Raw genomic sequence first — 12,999 nt, forward strand, 5'->3', positions numbered from 1 at the left:
GGAACCCCCCGTTTACTGCAGGAAAGGAGAGTGATCTGAATGAAACCATTTCCTGCCCCACTTCACCGCCTAGTTTTTCATTGAGGGGGTACAGAGAGAGGAGGAGGCCAAAGAAAAAAAGAATCAGAAAAAAAAAAAAGCCATGTTTGTGCAAACCACCAATACTGTCCAGATTCTTAATACTTTTCCTGGAAGCAAGCCTAGTTAAACTTCTAAGATGCCATTTCCTTTTCATGAGCTCTCCTCTGTGGTTTAAGAAAAGACAATTTTGGGATGAATTTTGTAATGTAAATAGCCCAGCTGATACTCCACAATCACCCTTTATGATCAACGAAGCTTATTCAGAAGTCAAGATCCATGGCAGCTCATATCCAAATGAAAATTAATATCCACAGCAATGAACACTGTTTCCCAGGCATTGCCTTTTCTGCCATTTCCTGATATTTTCACACTTATCAAACCCACTTTCAACAGTAAGTCACAAAGAGAGTGTTGTAAGGTCCAGAAATGAGAGAAGAGGGCTTATTTTTGTTGCAGGCTAAAACCACAGCAGGAATGAGGGCAGGAACAGGAGCTACCTGGTCGGGGAGGCCCAAAGACACCACTGTAGAGCACTTGGCCTATTGTAAGTGCTTGTTAAGTGCAGCTTAATTACTTTAGTATCACTGTCCTCCTTTGAGCCTCTCTCTTAAGCATCCAAGGAGACTATCACCAAACATACTGCCTTCTAAAGCCACCACCTGTTTCCTCATGCCACTGAGTTTGATGCTTCCAAGGGGTAGGGGAAGGCATATGCCTAACTTGAGGGAATTTGTCACTATCACTCCAAGGGGGACCATAGGTGAATTCAGAGTTGCCTATCCTGAATCCAGTTTGGTTACATCACCAGCTGAATTTTCTGTAATCCTCACTGCTGCCCTATGACATAGACATTGTTATCCCCATTTTACAAATGGAGAAACTGAATTTCAGAGCACTGAAATGTGTTCCCCAATAGCACCTACTTATTAAACACAGGACTGAAGATTAAAATCTGGGCATGCTCGATTCCAAAGTCCATGCTATTTCTGCCATGCCAAACTGCCTCCTCCCCCAGCCAATCTCCACATAAATGGGCAGCAGGCTGAGCAGCTGTAACTGCAGGGAATAGAACAAATGGGATGCAGAAAGAGGACCAGCACCACCCTTCTACTAATTTCTACTTTGTATTCTCTGCACTGAACTCTGCCCAGTCTCTCCAGGTTGGGTCTTCCTGGCACCCACACGTCCTGGCCTCTTAGATATCTGTCAATTTCCATTTAAAGAGTGAAACAAAGATGTGGCCTTCAGGGATGGGCCCTCCTCTTGAATCATGGCTCTCACACCTGGACTGGCCTTTTTCCTCTTAGATTCTTTCTCACTCTAATCTGTGCCCAAAACGCACTGACAGGGTAAATCTTTCTAAAACGCAAACCTGACCATCAAGCTCCTTTGGACAAAACCTGTGGATCCTCATTGTGCTCAAGATAAACTCTGCTCCCCTCACCTAGGCGTGGAAGGTTCTTTATGTCCCGCCCACCCTGACCTATCAGAGCAGTCACATCTCCTGTCACTCCAATTTTCAGCTGTTTCCTTTCTGAAACTTAGCCATATTTTCAATGGCTTTTGGCAAATGTTTATTTATGCCTGGATTCTCACTTTTTCGATTTTAGCCTGGAGACATCCTCCGCACTTAACAAGGGACCAGCTCCTGTGATCTCTTCTGAGAAGACCACCCCCACCTGCTGTCTCTGAGCACTTTGAACTCACTCCCTTGTCTCCATGGTGGCACTCAACACCTTGCATCACATGTAGTACTTCGCATGTCTATCTCTAGGGATGTGTGTTATCATCTCTGAAAACCCAATGACATGCAGCACAGTGCCTAGGTCAGTGAATAGTTTTTGATTAACTAGACTCAACACTTGTTGCCATAGAGATGAAGCAATGTACTTGCTTTTACTTGTAGGAATCCAAAGCTGGATCTAGTTTTTTGTTTTTGTCTTTTTAAAATGAACTAAACTCCATACTTTCTAGTTTTGAATGTTTAACTGACTTAGGAATTGCTGAATGGTTTTGAAATTGAACTAAAGAGCTTTAGTTCAAAGGCAGCCTTGAACCAGTTTCCTTCCAGTCCTGATGAAGTAATATGCTTGTGCGTTAAATCTGTTTATTTTCTTCAGATGCTCCAGTATGCCATTTGAAAGCTCTCCAAATGGAATCCATACTCTTTGAGACTGCCTTGGTTTTTGTTTCGTTAATGGCTCTCTTGGAAGTCTAGCAACCCCATTAAAAAAAAAAACAAATGAGTTTCTCATCCTGGACCAAAGACCAGGAGGAAGTGTTTCCATTTGGAATACTGAAGGAACAGCTAGTGTCTGAGTCCTCATTGCAGCCATACCATTTGCTTGTCTTTGCCTGCATGTCAACCATCAAATGATGAACCAGCCTAGCGTCTTAAGGCACAGACACATCTAACTTTAGCTAATAGGAGATATCCCAAGAAATGCAAGTAAACAATCCTTGGGCAAACCAATGCACATTTCCAGTGAAACAGAAAGAAGGGGCCATCTGTACCAGAGGATGCATTTGATGCTCTGGAAACTCACCACCTGCCTAAGAAACATGTTTTCTATAGCCAAGAGCATATTATTCTGATCTTGAACTCTCAGTTCAACAGCAAAGCCTGTGCTTGTTTCTGACCAAAAGGACAAGGATGAGCCCCTCATTTGGCCACTTCTGGAGCTCCCACCCTCTGTCACCACCTCCCCAGGCCCCAGTCTGACCAGAAAGAATGAGGTCTAACAGGAAACTCTCCCCCAGGGCAAAGGGAGGTGGGGCAAGGGCCTCCATGGCCACAGGGAGATGATATTCTTTCCCTTGCCCAACATGAGCCTTTCTCCATCCCACCCCACCTTGGGATCCTTTATCTCCCAAAAGATAGAAAGAGAGAGATCTATAGAGGGAGACAGGCATAAATAAAATATGTTTTATGTTTGTGGTTAAAAAACTGCTGAGTTGGCTGGGTGTGGTGGCTCACACCAGGAATCCCAGCACTTTGGGGGGCCAAGGCAGGTGGATCATTTGAGGTCAGGAGTTCAAGACCAGCCTGGCCAGCATGATGAGACCCCGTCTCTACTAAAGATACAAAAATTAGCCGGAGATGGTGGCAGGTACCTGTAATCCCAGCCACTCAGGAGGGTGAGACAGGAGAATTGCTTGGACCCAGAAGGCACAGGTTGCAGTAAACCAAGATCACATCATTGCACTCCAGCCTGGGTGACAGAGTGAGACTCCATCTCAAAAATAATGATAATAAAATTTTAAAAATAAAAATAAAAAACTGCTGAGTTGAGCCATTTTTGCTTTTTCTCAGTCCTTTGCCAATCGAAGTTATTAAATCAAGTTGTATTTGATATGTCTATAGTGTTTTGGTTTTACTTTAGGTCGCTGGCCAAGAACTGGGGACGGGGGAAACCTCATTACCTCTGCTCCACAGGAATGGGCTGGGTAAGGTAATCTTCCTAGGAAAGGCTTTGTAAAAAGAACGCTGAACCAGTCTGGGCAACAGGGTGAACAGGGCTACAAAACAGGACAAACACGTGTGGTGGCGAGTGCCTATAGTCCCAGCTACTCAGGAGGCTGAGGTGGGAGGAGGTCCAGGAGGTCGAGTCCAGGAAGTCGAGGCTACACTAGGCCATGATCACACCACTGCTCTCTAGCCTGGGTGACAGAGCAAGAATCTGCCTCAAAACAAGCAAACCCTGAAGCAGCTAGTCCCACTGTCCACAGATGTCTGGTAGGAAGTTAGATTTTCATATATTGGGCTTACTGACAATGATAATTCAATAGACTATGGATTCTCTTTCCTAGAAGTTTATGACAACAAATTATAGATGCATGTTTCTTTGTTAAACTTGGTTAAACTTAACAGATTTCAGAAAAATCATAGTCCTTTTCCCACTTTTCTGGTGTGTTTAGTGGTCAAGGCCAGATTCCACCATCACAAAGGGAAGGAGAGAAATGAGGATGCGGTTTTGGCAAGGTGGTGCTTACCTGTGATCATGCTCAGTGCTGACAGGCAGGCTAAGGCTTGGATATCAAGGTTCAGGCTCTGCAAATTTAAGGAAAAGTCTTTAATAGAGTCGAGCCACTCCCCAAATCCACGAAGGCACTGAAGTCGATGCAGGACAAGTCCGTTGCAGAACACAAACTTATCTTCAGCAGTGTTTGACCTGGGAGGTGAGAGGAAGAGAAATATTAAACAGGTCTGTCCAGTCTGTCCAACATGATAACATTATGACACACAGGCACCCAGACAGCCATGGGGCAGCATTGGGACCCCAGTGTGGTGCTATGAAGCATGCCAGATACCCACAATGAACAAGACTATGTTCTCCGAGATAAACAACTAGCACCACTTGTCTATGCTAATGTCTTTGGTGAACATCAGCCCAAGGGAAGATATGGGCTGTGGCACCTGCTGTCTTATTACTAGAATCAATTACTGGCTTTCCTTGGGAGAAGACATGGGGGAGCAAGCACTCATGGGTTCCAGAGGTGAAGCCCAGTGCACCCCTCTCTCAGCAATGAACATGAGACTGTTCCCTACAGGGCTCCTGAGACAGGGCTTGTCCTTGATTTCCTTAAATGTTAAAAACTGCCAAGGCCTGAGGCTAGACACTACAATTCCATTGTGCAGACTTTAAAAATACCAAGTCCCTGGCCAGGTGCGATGCCTCACGCCTGCATGCCCAGCACTTTGGGAGGCCAAGGCGGGTGGATCATCTGAGGTTAGGAGTTCGAGAGCAGCCTGGGCAACATAGTGAAACCCTGTCTCTACTAAAAATACAAAAATTAGCCAGGCTTGGTGGCGTGCACCTGTAGTCCCAGCTATTCAGGAGCTTGAGGTAGGAGGATTGCCTGAAACTGGGAGGTGGAGGTTGCAGTGAGCCAAGATCGTGCCACTGCACTCCAGCCTGGGTGACAGAGTGGGACTCTGTCTCAAAACAAAACAAAACAAAAATCAAGTCCCTGTAAGTGCCAGAAGTCTATCACAAATTAAAGGGTGGCCTAACATAAAACAAGTCCTTATTTTGTATTACCTTCTCTGCTTTTAACATTGGGGCTGCAGAAGGCTATCTCTAAATCTGTCCTGATAGTTTATATTATGTCCATCATCATCTCATTCTTCTTTCATGATAGGTGCCCTGGAACTTTCAGGTGGACATGATGACCTAGGGGTGTGGCTTTGGGTGCTCCTTAAATCTCTCTGGATTTCTTTTTCCTTATTTATAAAACAAAAATTCTAATTGCTACCTCCTAAGATTGTTGAGGGAATTAAATAAAATAAAGGATTTGAAAGCCCATGCATGGTGCCCAGTACACAGGATGGTTCGACAAATATTGGTTATAACAAGTAAGGGGCTGAATTATATGTGGTTCTTCCTTTAATCTTAGATTTCCTTTAACTTTCAAATCTCTTGCCACATATGTATCTATCTTGGCCTGTTGTATTCACAAGTCAAATATCTCTTTGTGCTTCTTGGATGAACAGCTTCATTCATTCCTTCACTCAGCCAAGTGTCCACTGAGCATGAAGTATGTGTTATTCCTGGAGCCAGGCACTGGGAGAAAACATGGTGAATAGGACATATATGGCACCTGCCTGCATGGAGCTTACAGTCTACTTAATCCTTTTTTGCATGCCTAATAGACGACAGTCACATTGCTGGCTCAGCTCTGGTGTACACTAGATTGGCTACAAATTAAGCTATTACTGGCACTCTAGTTGTAACTCCACCCTGTCTCTCCTACTGATCCCTCCACAGAAGGCATACACAGGACAGAATGATTCAGTCTCAGAGTATAAAACATGGACCCTGATGACATCAGAAACATTAAAGCATGAGTTAAAAATGCAGACTTCTGGACGTCTCCCACAGTCTACCAAACCAAAATAGATGGCAATGAGGCCTGGCAATCTGCACTTTAAAAATTAAACAGGAGTTTCTGGTAATGATATGAAATTGGGGAGGTGATGGCAGGAGAGAGAAAGAGGGGAAAGATAGATTTTTCTGATAATATTTGGTAAAAAGTTGGTATCATCTCCTAAAAATATATAACTGAAAGGAAGCAAGGAAGATGGAGTTAAACAGGCTATTTGTGAATAAAAACAATAATAAAATAAACTTTAAAAAATCTACATGTGGAACTTACTAGAGGAGCTTAGATCCAAGGTTCTATGTTTTTGAAAAATCACTTTTCCTTTTTGTGTTTGGTGTCCCTGAGTATGATAGGATGGACTAAATCTTTCTATCTAAGAGTGTTCTCTTGGAATAAAACTGGGGGTTGAGAAGGTGTGGGAACTCTTTAGGGCCCCATCAGGTGTGCTAGAATAGTAACTTGTTAAACAGAAACCCACGAGGTAAATACAATGTTCCAAAGCAAACGCTTGCTCCCAGGAAATAGCTTATGCACTATGAGAATCTTTCCAGAATCATAGAATGTTGGAGCTGCAAGGGACCTCAAGAGATCATCAAATCCAACCACTTCCTTTTAAGGAGGAGGGAACTGAACTTCTGGTCAGGCAAGTGACCTGCTCAGGGTGTGACAGCAAGTCCACATTAGAACTGGGACTAGAACCCAGGGGTCCTGGTGGCAAGCCTAGTGCTCCCTCCATGACTCGCTGCTCAGTTATTTTAGTGCCTGATCATACTTCACATTTGCTTCTTGAGAAAACGTTTCACCAATGATTCAGTTACAAACACAGAAGGTTTCAGGCTTCTTCAAAGGATGTAGACTGAAGATAAAATAGTAGTAATTACCTGATGGAAAGTCTGAGGACAAACAGCTCCAAAAAGGCTGATTCAATAAGTAATGTCTGATCTTCTTTGGGGAGATCAGTAAATCCCGGAATCTTTTCTGCCCAGCTTCTGGATACATCAATGGAGGCTGTCAGGAGGTTGTAGAATTGTTGCACATGCTCAGCATCTGTGCCTGCAGCAGCCTGGTCAGTGGGACAGTACTAGAATGCAAACCAGAGAGAGCAGCATTATCCTGCTTCAGTGGGGATAATGGCATCATTTGCAAACAGGCCCTTCCAAGACCATCAATGCCTAAATTCTTACTTTTAGGTGTTACAGTTTATGAAACCCCTTCACATTCACAGTCTCATGTGATTCTCACAATGGCCCTGTGATAAAAATACAGCAAATTTTATCGTTATCACTTAATGGACAAGGAAATTTGCTTAAGTCGAACTGGCAAAGTGGTTTTCACCCTTGACTGTGCAGTGCAATCACCTGGGGAGCTTGAAGAAAAAACTCATGTCTGGGTACTGCGCCTAGAGATTCTCATTTAATTGGTCTGGGGTGGAGCCCAGGGGTCAAGAATTTTAAAAGCTCCCCAGGTGACTCCAAAGTGGAGTAGCCCAATTGAGAACTACTGCCTCAGGAGTTTGTGTCCAAGTAGATCTCCAGGGTCTACTCATTTCACTATAGCACAGCTGTCTCCCCATGAGATGCTAAATTAACCCAGTGGTTCTCAAAGTGTGATCTCCAGACTGGCGGCATCAGCAACACCCAGGAATGTGTTAAAAATGACAATTTCACCCTGGGCGATGGCTCATGCCTGTAATTCCACCACTTTGGGAGGCTGAGCGGGGGCGGGGGGGGGGGTGAATCACCTGAGGTCAGGAGTTCGAGACCAGCCTGGCCAACATAGTGAAACCCCATCTCCACTAAAAATATGAAAATTAGCTGGGTGTGGTGGCATGTGCCTGTAATCCCAGCTACTCGGGAGGCTGAGGCACGAGAATTGCTTGAACCTGGAAGGTGGAGGTTGCAGTGAGCCAAGATCGTGCCACTGCACTCCAGCATGGGTGACAGAGTGACACTCTGTCTCAAAAAAAAAAGTGACAATCTCAGGCCCTACCACAGACCTACTGAATTAGAAACTCTGGGGGTAGACACAGCAAACATAAAAAAAATTTTTTTTTTGTAGAAATGGGGGCGTGGGTTGGGGGTGGGTATCACTATGTTGCTCAGGTTGGTCTTGATTTCCTAGACTCAAGCAATTCTTCTGTCTCGGCCTCTGGAAGTACTGGGACTATAGGCATAAGGCACCGTGCCTGGCCCACCAAACTGTCTTAACAAGATCTCCAGGTGATTCTCATACACAATGAAGTTTGGGAATTGCAGAAATAATCAACAAGAGAAAGAATGATTTTTGCTGGCTGTTGATGGATTTCTGTGAGATAAAACAAACCAGGAAGTGGTGGAAGGAGAGGTCTCTTTGGCAGAACCCAGGCAGCTGTGTGCCATCAGACTCAGGACTTGTGGCTATTTAAGAAAAACTAAATGAAATTAAAAATTCAGTTCCTCAGTCATGTTAGCCATATTTCAAGTGTTCAATGGCCAAATGTGGGATAGAACATTTCCATCACTGAGGGGAGGTCTAATGGACAGCATGGATGTAGAGAGTCCGAAGAGCAGAAGGATATAAGTAGGAATAAAGTCTTCACCCAGCTTTCAGAAATTCTGGTGGAACCAGAGTTTTTCTTGAATCACTGGAGGAAAGACTTTTCTGCTGCAGGCAGGAAGACTGATACAGCAAGATACTAATCAAGGGACAGCCAACAACACAGAGATTTAAGAGATACACAGAAACACATAAATAGGCACATCATTTCCTTCACATCAACATGGCTGTGCATCATTTTGCATTCCTTTTCTGAATTGATCCTCATGGGGTAGGGATTTTAATCTTTATTTTACAGATGAGAAAACTAAGGCTCAGAGAAGCTAAGAGATTTTCTAAAGTTACACAACCAAGAGTGGTACAGCCAGGACTTAACGCTGACCCTGTGATTTCAAGTTTTACCCCTCCTAGCTATTAAGTATGTCTGATGTTACTAGCTGGTGGGATCTTTTTTTTTTTTGAGATGGTGAAATCTTTTGAGATCTTATGAAATCTTTTTTTTTTGAGATGGTGTCTTGCTCTGTCGCCTAGGCTGGGGTGCAGTGGCACGATCTTGGCTCACTGAAACCTCCACCTCCTGGGTTCAAGCGATTCTGTGCCTCAGCCTTCCGAGTAGCTGGAACTACAGGCGTGTGCTACCATGCCTGGCTAATTTTTGTATTTTTAGTAGAGACAGGGTTTCACCATGTTGGTCAAGCTGGTCTCAAACTCCTGACCTCAAGTGATCCACCCGCCTTGGCCTCCTGAAGTGCTGGGATTACAGGCGTGAGCCACTGCGTCCGGCCTATGAAATCTTTAAAAAGCATTTTGCTTTACTCCCACTGGAGCTCTCCAGGTATCTATTCATTGGTCCTATGTTTCTGTCAACAGTACAGTGACTGGCACATAATTATACCTCAATAAATAACTGTTGAATATTTTTTCAATGAAAGAATAGTCAAAAGAGTGCTTAGGTTTGCTGTAATACCCTAACCTGGTTGGAGAAGAAACAGCTAATAAGCAACTAGGTGCTTACTGTGGAGCTACCTGGGTGAGAGGAAATGAGACGCTTATTTAATTAGGTCTTTTTTTCTTTGTGTTTTCCCAAGAAGCAGTATTAAAAAACTAAAAAATAAAAATCAGAGAGTCCAGCTACTTTAATGTCAATTTTGTTCTGGCCCCTAACATGTGAAATAATGTAGCATCATTTTGCTTTTTCGAACCTCAGCTTTCTACTCTGTAAAATGGGGATACCTTCCTCAAAAAAAATTTTTTTTTTGAGACGGGGTCTCGCTCTGTTCCCCAGGCTGGAGTGCAGTGGTATGATCACGGCTCACTATAGCCTCGACTTCCCCAGCTCAAGCGATCCTCTCACCTCAGCCTCTTGAGGAGCTGGGACCACAGACAGGAATCACCACGCCCATCTAATTTTTTCTGTTTTTTGTAGAGGCAGTGTCTCCATATTGCCTAGGCTGGTCTTGAACTCCTGGGCTTAAGCGATCCGCCTGGCTGGACCTCCCTACAATCTCTGCTGGGATTACCAGGTGTACCATGCCTGGCCTTCCTCAAAATTTTGTTGTGATGATTAAATGTGAAGGGCCTGATACATAGTACATGATTAACAAATGACAGTGACGATATTGATAACGGTTATGATGTCTGAAATACCATCCCTCAGCTTCCATATTTATGAAATGGAATGGGTTGAAGTAGAAAGTTTTTGATTTTCAGCCCTGATGTTCTAAGATCCTATAACATCTGGTCCAGTTCAGAGCCCTGGCTTCTCTGTTCCCAACAGTCCTACACAGTGCCTGGGATTCTATGAAGTCCTGAATATTCTGTGTTGTAATAGACCATGGGAGCAAAGTCCAGGAGAAGGAAGCATGGCGGCACGATCCTATGTCATAGACACTTCCCACTACCTCCTGGCACACAGACTCTTTTTTTTTTCTGGAGACGGAGTCTTGCTCTGTTGCCAGGCTGGAGTACAGTGGCATGATTTTGGCTCACTGCAACCTCCGCCTCCCAGGTTCAAGCGATTCTCCTGCCTCAGCCTCCCGAGTAGCTGGGACTACAGGTGCGCACCACCATGCCCAGCTAATTTTTGTATTTCTAGTAGAGACGGGTTTCACCATGTTGGACAGGATGGTCTCGATCTCTTGACCTTGTGATCCACCTGCCTTGGCCTCCCAAAGTGCTGGGATTACAGGTGTGAGCCACCGCGCCCCACCAGCACACAGACTCTTAACTGGAAGCGAGTAGGGAAAAGGGAATTAACTTTCCTCTTTTTTTATTTTCTCCTTATTTATGAATCTAATAATTCCACAGGCTCTCCAAGAGCAGAATGAAATTCAGGGCAGATCCTGCCTTTCAAAAGCTGAGGGAGCTACTTGTGAAACTCCCAAATGAGTGGGAGTAAAGGAAAGTGTGTTGGACCAAGCAGCAGGTCATGGGGTCCTCATCCAGGCTCTGCACTGACTTGCTGTGCAGTTCTAGACAAGGCATTTAACCTCTCTGAGTCAGTTTCAGCCTCTGGAACAGGAATCAAGTGGACTAGCTGATCCCTAAGATTACTTCTGGCTCCTGCATTAAATGATTCTAAATATTGCTAAATCACACCAGGTATGATGTTATTGCCTGGAACTTGACACTGATTCAGCATTATTTTGTTCTAAAATAGTGGGTTAAATGGAGAGAAAAAGACTAAAGAATGAATAGTTTCCCCCGAGAATGGATCTGACAGCTACCTCCTGCACTGACTCCCCTGAATCCATGGCTCACAACTCAACAATCTCTCTGCTTCCAATATTTGTTCAGAATCCACCAAAGCGTGTAGCTTTCACCCAGGGTCCTCTGCAGGCTTCTGCCCCTGCTGGGCTCACATTTCATGCCTTCTGCACACAGGGAAGTGAAGTCCCTGCCCACTCTGTGTTGTACTTTTCTCCGATGGAGCCTATCAAGAAGGAAAGCCAGCCGGCCTGGCCTCCCAGACTCCAGCCAGATCCTCTGGGCTTCACCTGCAGTGGTTTTGGTCCAAGTCTCAGAATTTTGGAGCCAAAATGAATTCAGCCTGAGCCACCAGTAACTTGGGGGTGACTGGAGGGTCAGCATCCAATGCTGGAGGAAAAGAAAAATCTACTCTACTGGACATAAGATGTAAAGGAATGGAACAAAACGTTTTAGATTTTTTCTCTGCCTGGCCTACCAGTTTAGAAAAACCTCACCCAATGAATACTGGTCCTAGAGTTGGAAGGACTGGACCCCCAGCTCTGCATCTCTGCTGCCCTACATTGATTGCTCTGTCTCTGGGCTAAGTAGGTTTGGGGTTTGACAAAGAAAATCTAGAAATATTTGCTTATTGATCATGCCAATCGAACATAGGTCAAATGCAAAAAGATTTTTTTAAATGAACTTTTTTCCTGTTTATACTAATTTTTTTCCACCCTATAGGGGTTATTGATCTGTCAGAACTCTGGCTTTCTCACTAGTCAAAGACACAGTATTACATTTACTGATAGCCAATGCCTAAGGAAGGTTTCTCTGAAGCACCTAGAATGAGAATCTAGAGCTGCAAACAACAGCAATGGATATTATGTAAACTAAAATGGGTCTGTGTGTTTCATACGGCAGTAACGCAGCTATACAAGTCAGACTTCAGCAATAGCCCAGGCCCCAAATGAGATATTTGTGTGGAAATTAAGTGAGACCCATGGAAAACACCACCCCTCAAAAATTAGTGATGTGAAGCTTTAATAGCAGAGTGGAATCTAATATTTACTCTATCTCACTTTCAGCCCTGGCTAAATATATAGACTATGCTAAGGACACGTTTTTCTCCCCTTAAAATGTTACTTTTCTCAACTATAGCTCTAAAAATTTTAGATGTGATTATTCTATAAGTCAAACTATGTATACATATTCTTAGGTTCTTACACTTTAAAAAGTGACATTTTGAAAATTGGCAATGAATATATTTTCCCCCCAATTTTTTCTTTTCTGATCTAACTCTATGCCCCCACTCCAAAAAGCAAAAAGCAAACAATTCCTCTCCTCCCACCAATGACATCACTGCAATTGTATATTTGTTTACTCTTTTTCTCCTTTACTGGTATGTAAGGTTCATGTGGATAAGGGCTTTGTCTTGTTCAGCAACGTGTCCATTGCCCTGGAACAGTGCCTACTACCTAGCAGCCATTCAGTAAGTACTTGTTAAATGAATTGATTGCTTTCAGGAAAATTTATATCTCTATTGCTCATCCCTTCTCAACCCCAGGAAAAGCTGGAAAATTCAAGGTAAAATTGAGTTGTTATTATAAACTATATCAATGGTTCTCAAACCTTACTGTGCCAAAGAATCATCCAATGGCACTTTTTAAAGTACAGATTTTTGCCTGCCTCTCCTTATTCCCAGTTCTGATTCAGTATATCTGAGTGGGTGTGGCCTGGGAATCTGCATTTTAAAGCAAACACCCCAGCTCTTTCTCGTAGGAGCAGTCTGGGCACCATGTTTTAGGAAATGCT

General features: G+C 43.8%; 2 protein-coding genes across 7 annotated transcripts in view; one reads left to right on the plus strand and one right to left on the minus strand.

Annotated features, from left to right (window-relative positions):
- Positions 1 to 12,999, plus strand: part of LOC134736184 (uncharacterized) — a 386,711-nt gene that overhangs the window by 54,447 nt on the left and 319,265 nt on the right. For 2 of the 4 annotated variants that reach the window (XR_010120011.1, XR_010120010.1), the window contains exon 4: positions 1,692 to 3,310. The exons of the other annotated variants lie outside the window; for them this stretch is intronic. The gene's annotated coding sequence lies outside the window, so the exon portion shown is untranslated. Of the gene's footprint in view, positions 1 to 1,691; positions 3,311 to 12,999 lie in introns of those variants that run through there. 4 annotated transcript variants of the gene reach the window in all.
- Positions 1 to 12,999, minus strand: part of NR4A3 (nuclear receptor subfamily 4 group A member 3) — a 43,996-nt gene that overhangs the window by 13,498 nt on the left and 17,499 nt on the right. For all 3 annotated transcript variants that reach the window (XM_055271678.2, XM_055271677.2, XM_055271676.2), the window contains 2 exons: positions 6,846 to 7,045; positions 4,075 to 4,253 (listed from right to left, as the gene is read on the minus strand). In XM_055271678.2, coding sequence (XP_055127653.1) covers positions 4,075 to 4,253; positions 6,846 to 7,045 — 379 coding nt within the window. The remainder of the gene's footprint in view (positions 1 to 4,074; positions 4,254 to 6,845; positions 7,046 to 12,999) is intronic.

This window comes from Symphalangus syndactylus, chromosome 3 (assembly GCF_028878055.3).
Source record: "Symphalangus syndactylus isolate Jambi chromosome 3, NHGRI_mSymSyn1-v2.1_pri, whole genome shotgun sequence".
NCBI classification, from domain to species: domain Eukaryota; kingdom Metazoa; phylum Chordata; class Mammalia; order Primates; family Hylobatidae; genus Symphalangus; species Symphalangus syndactylus.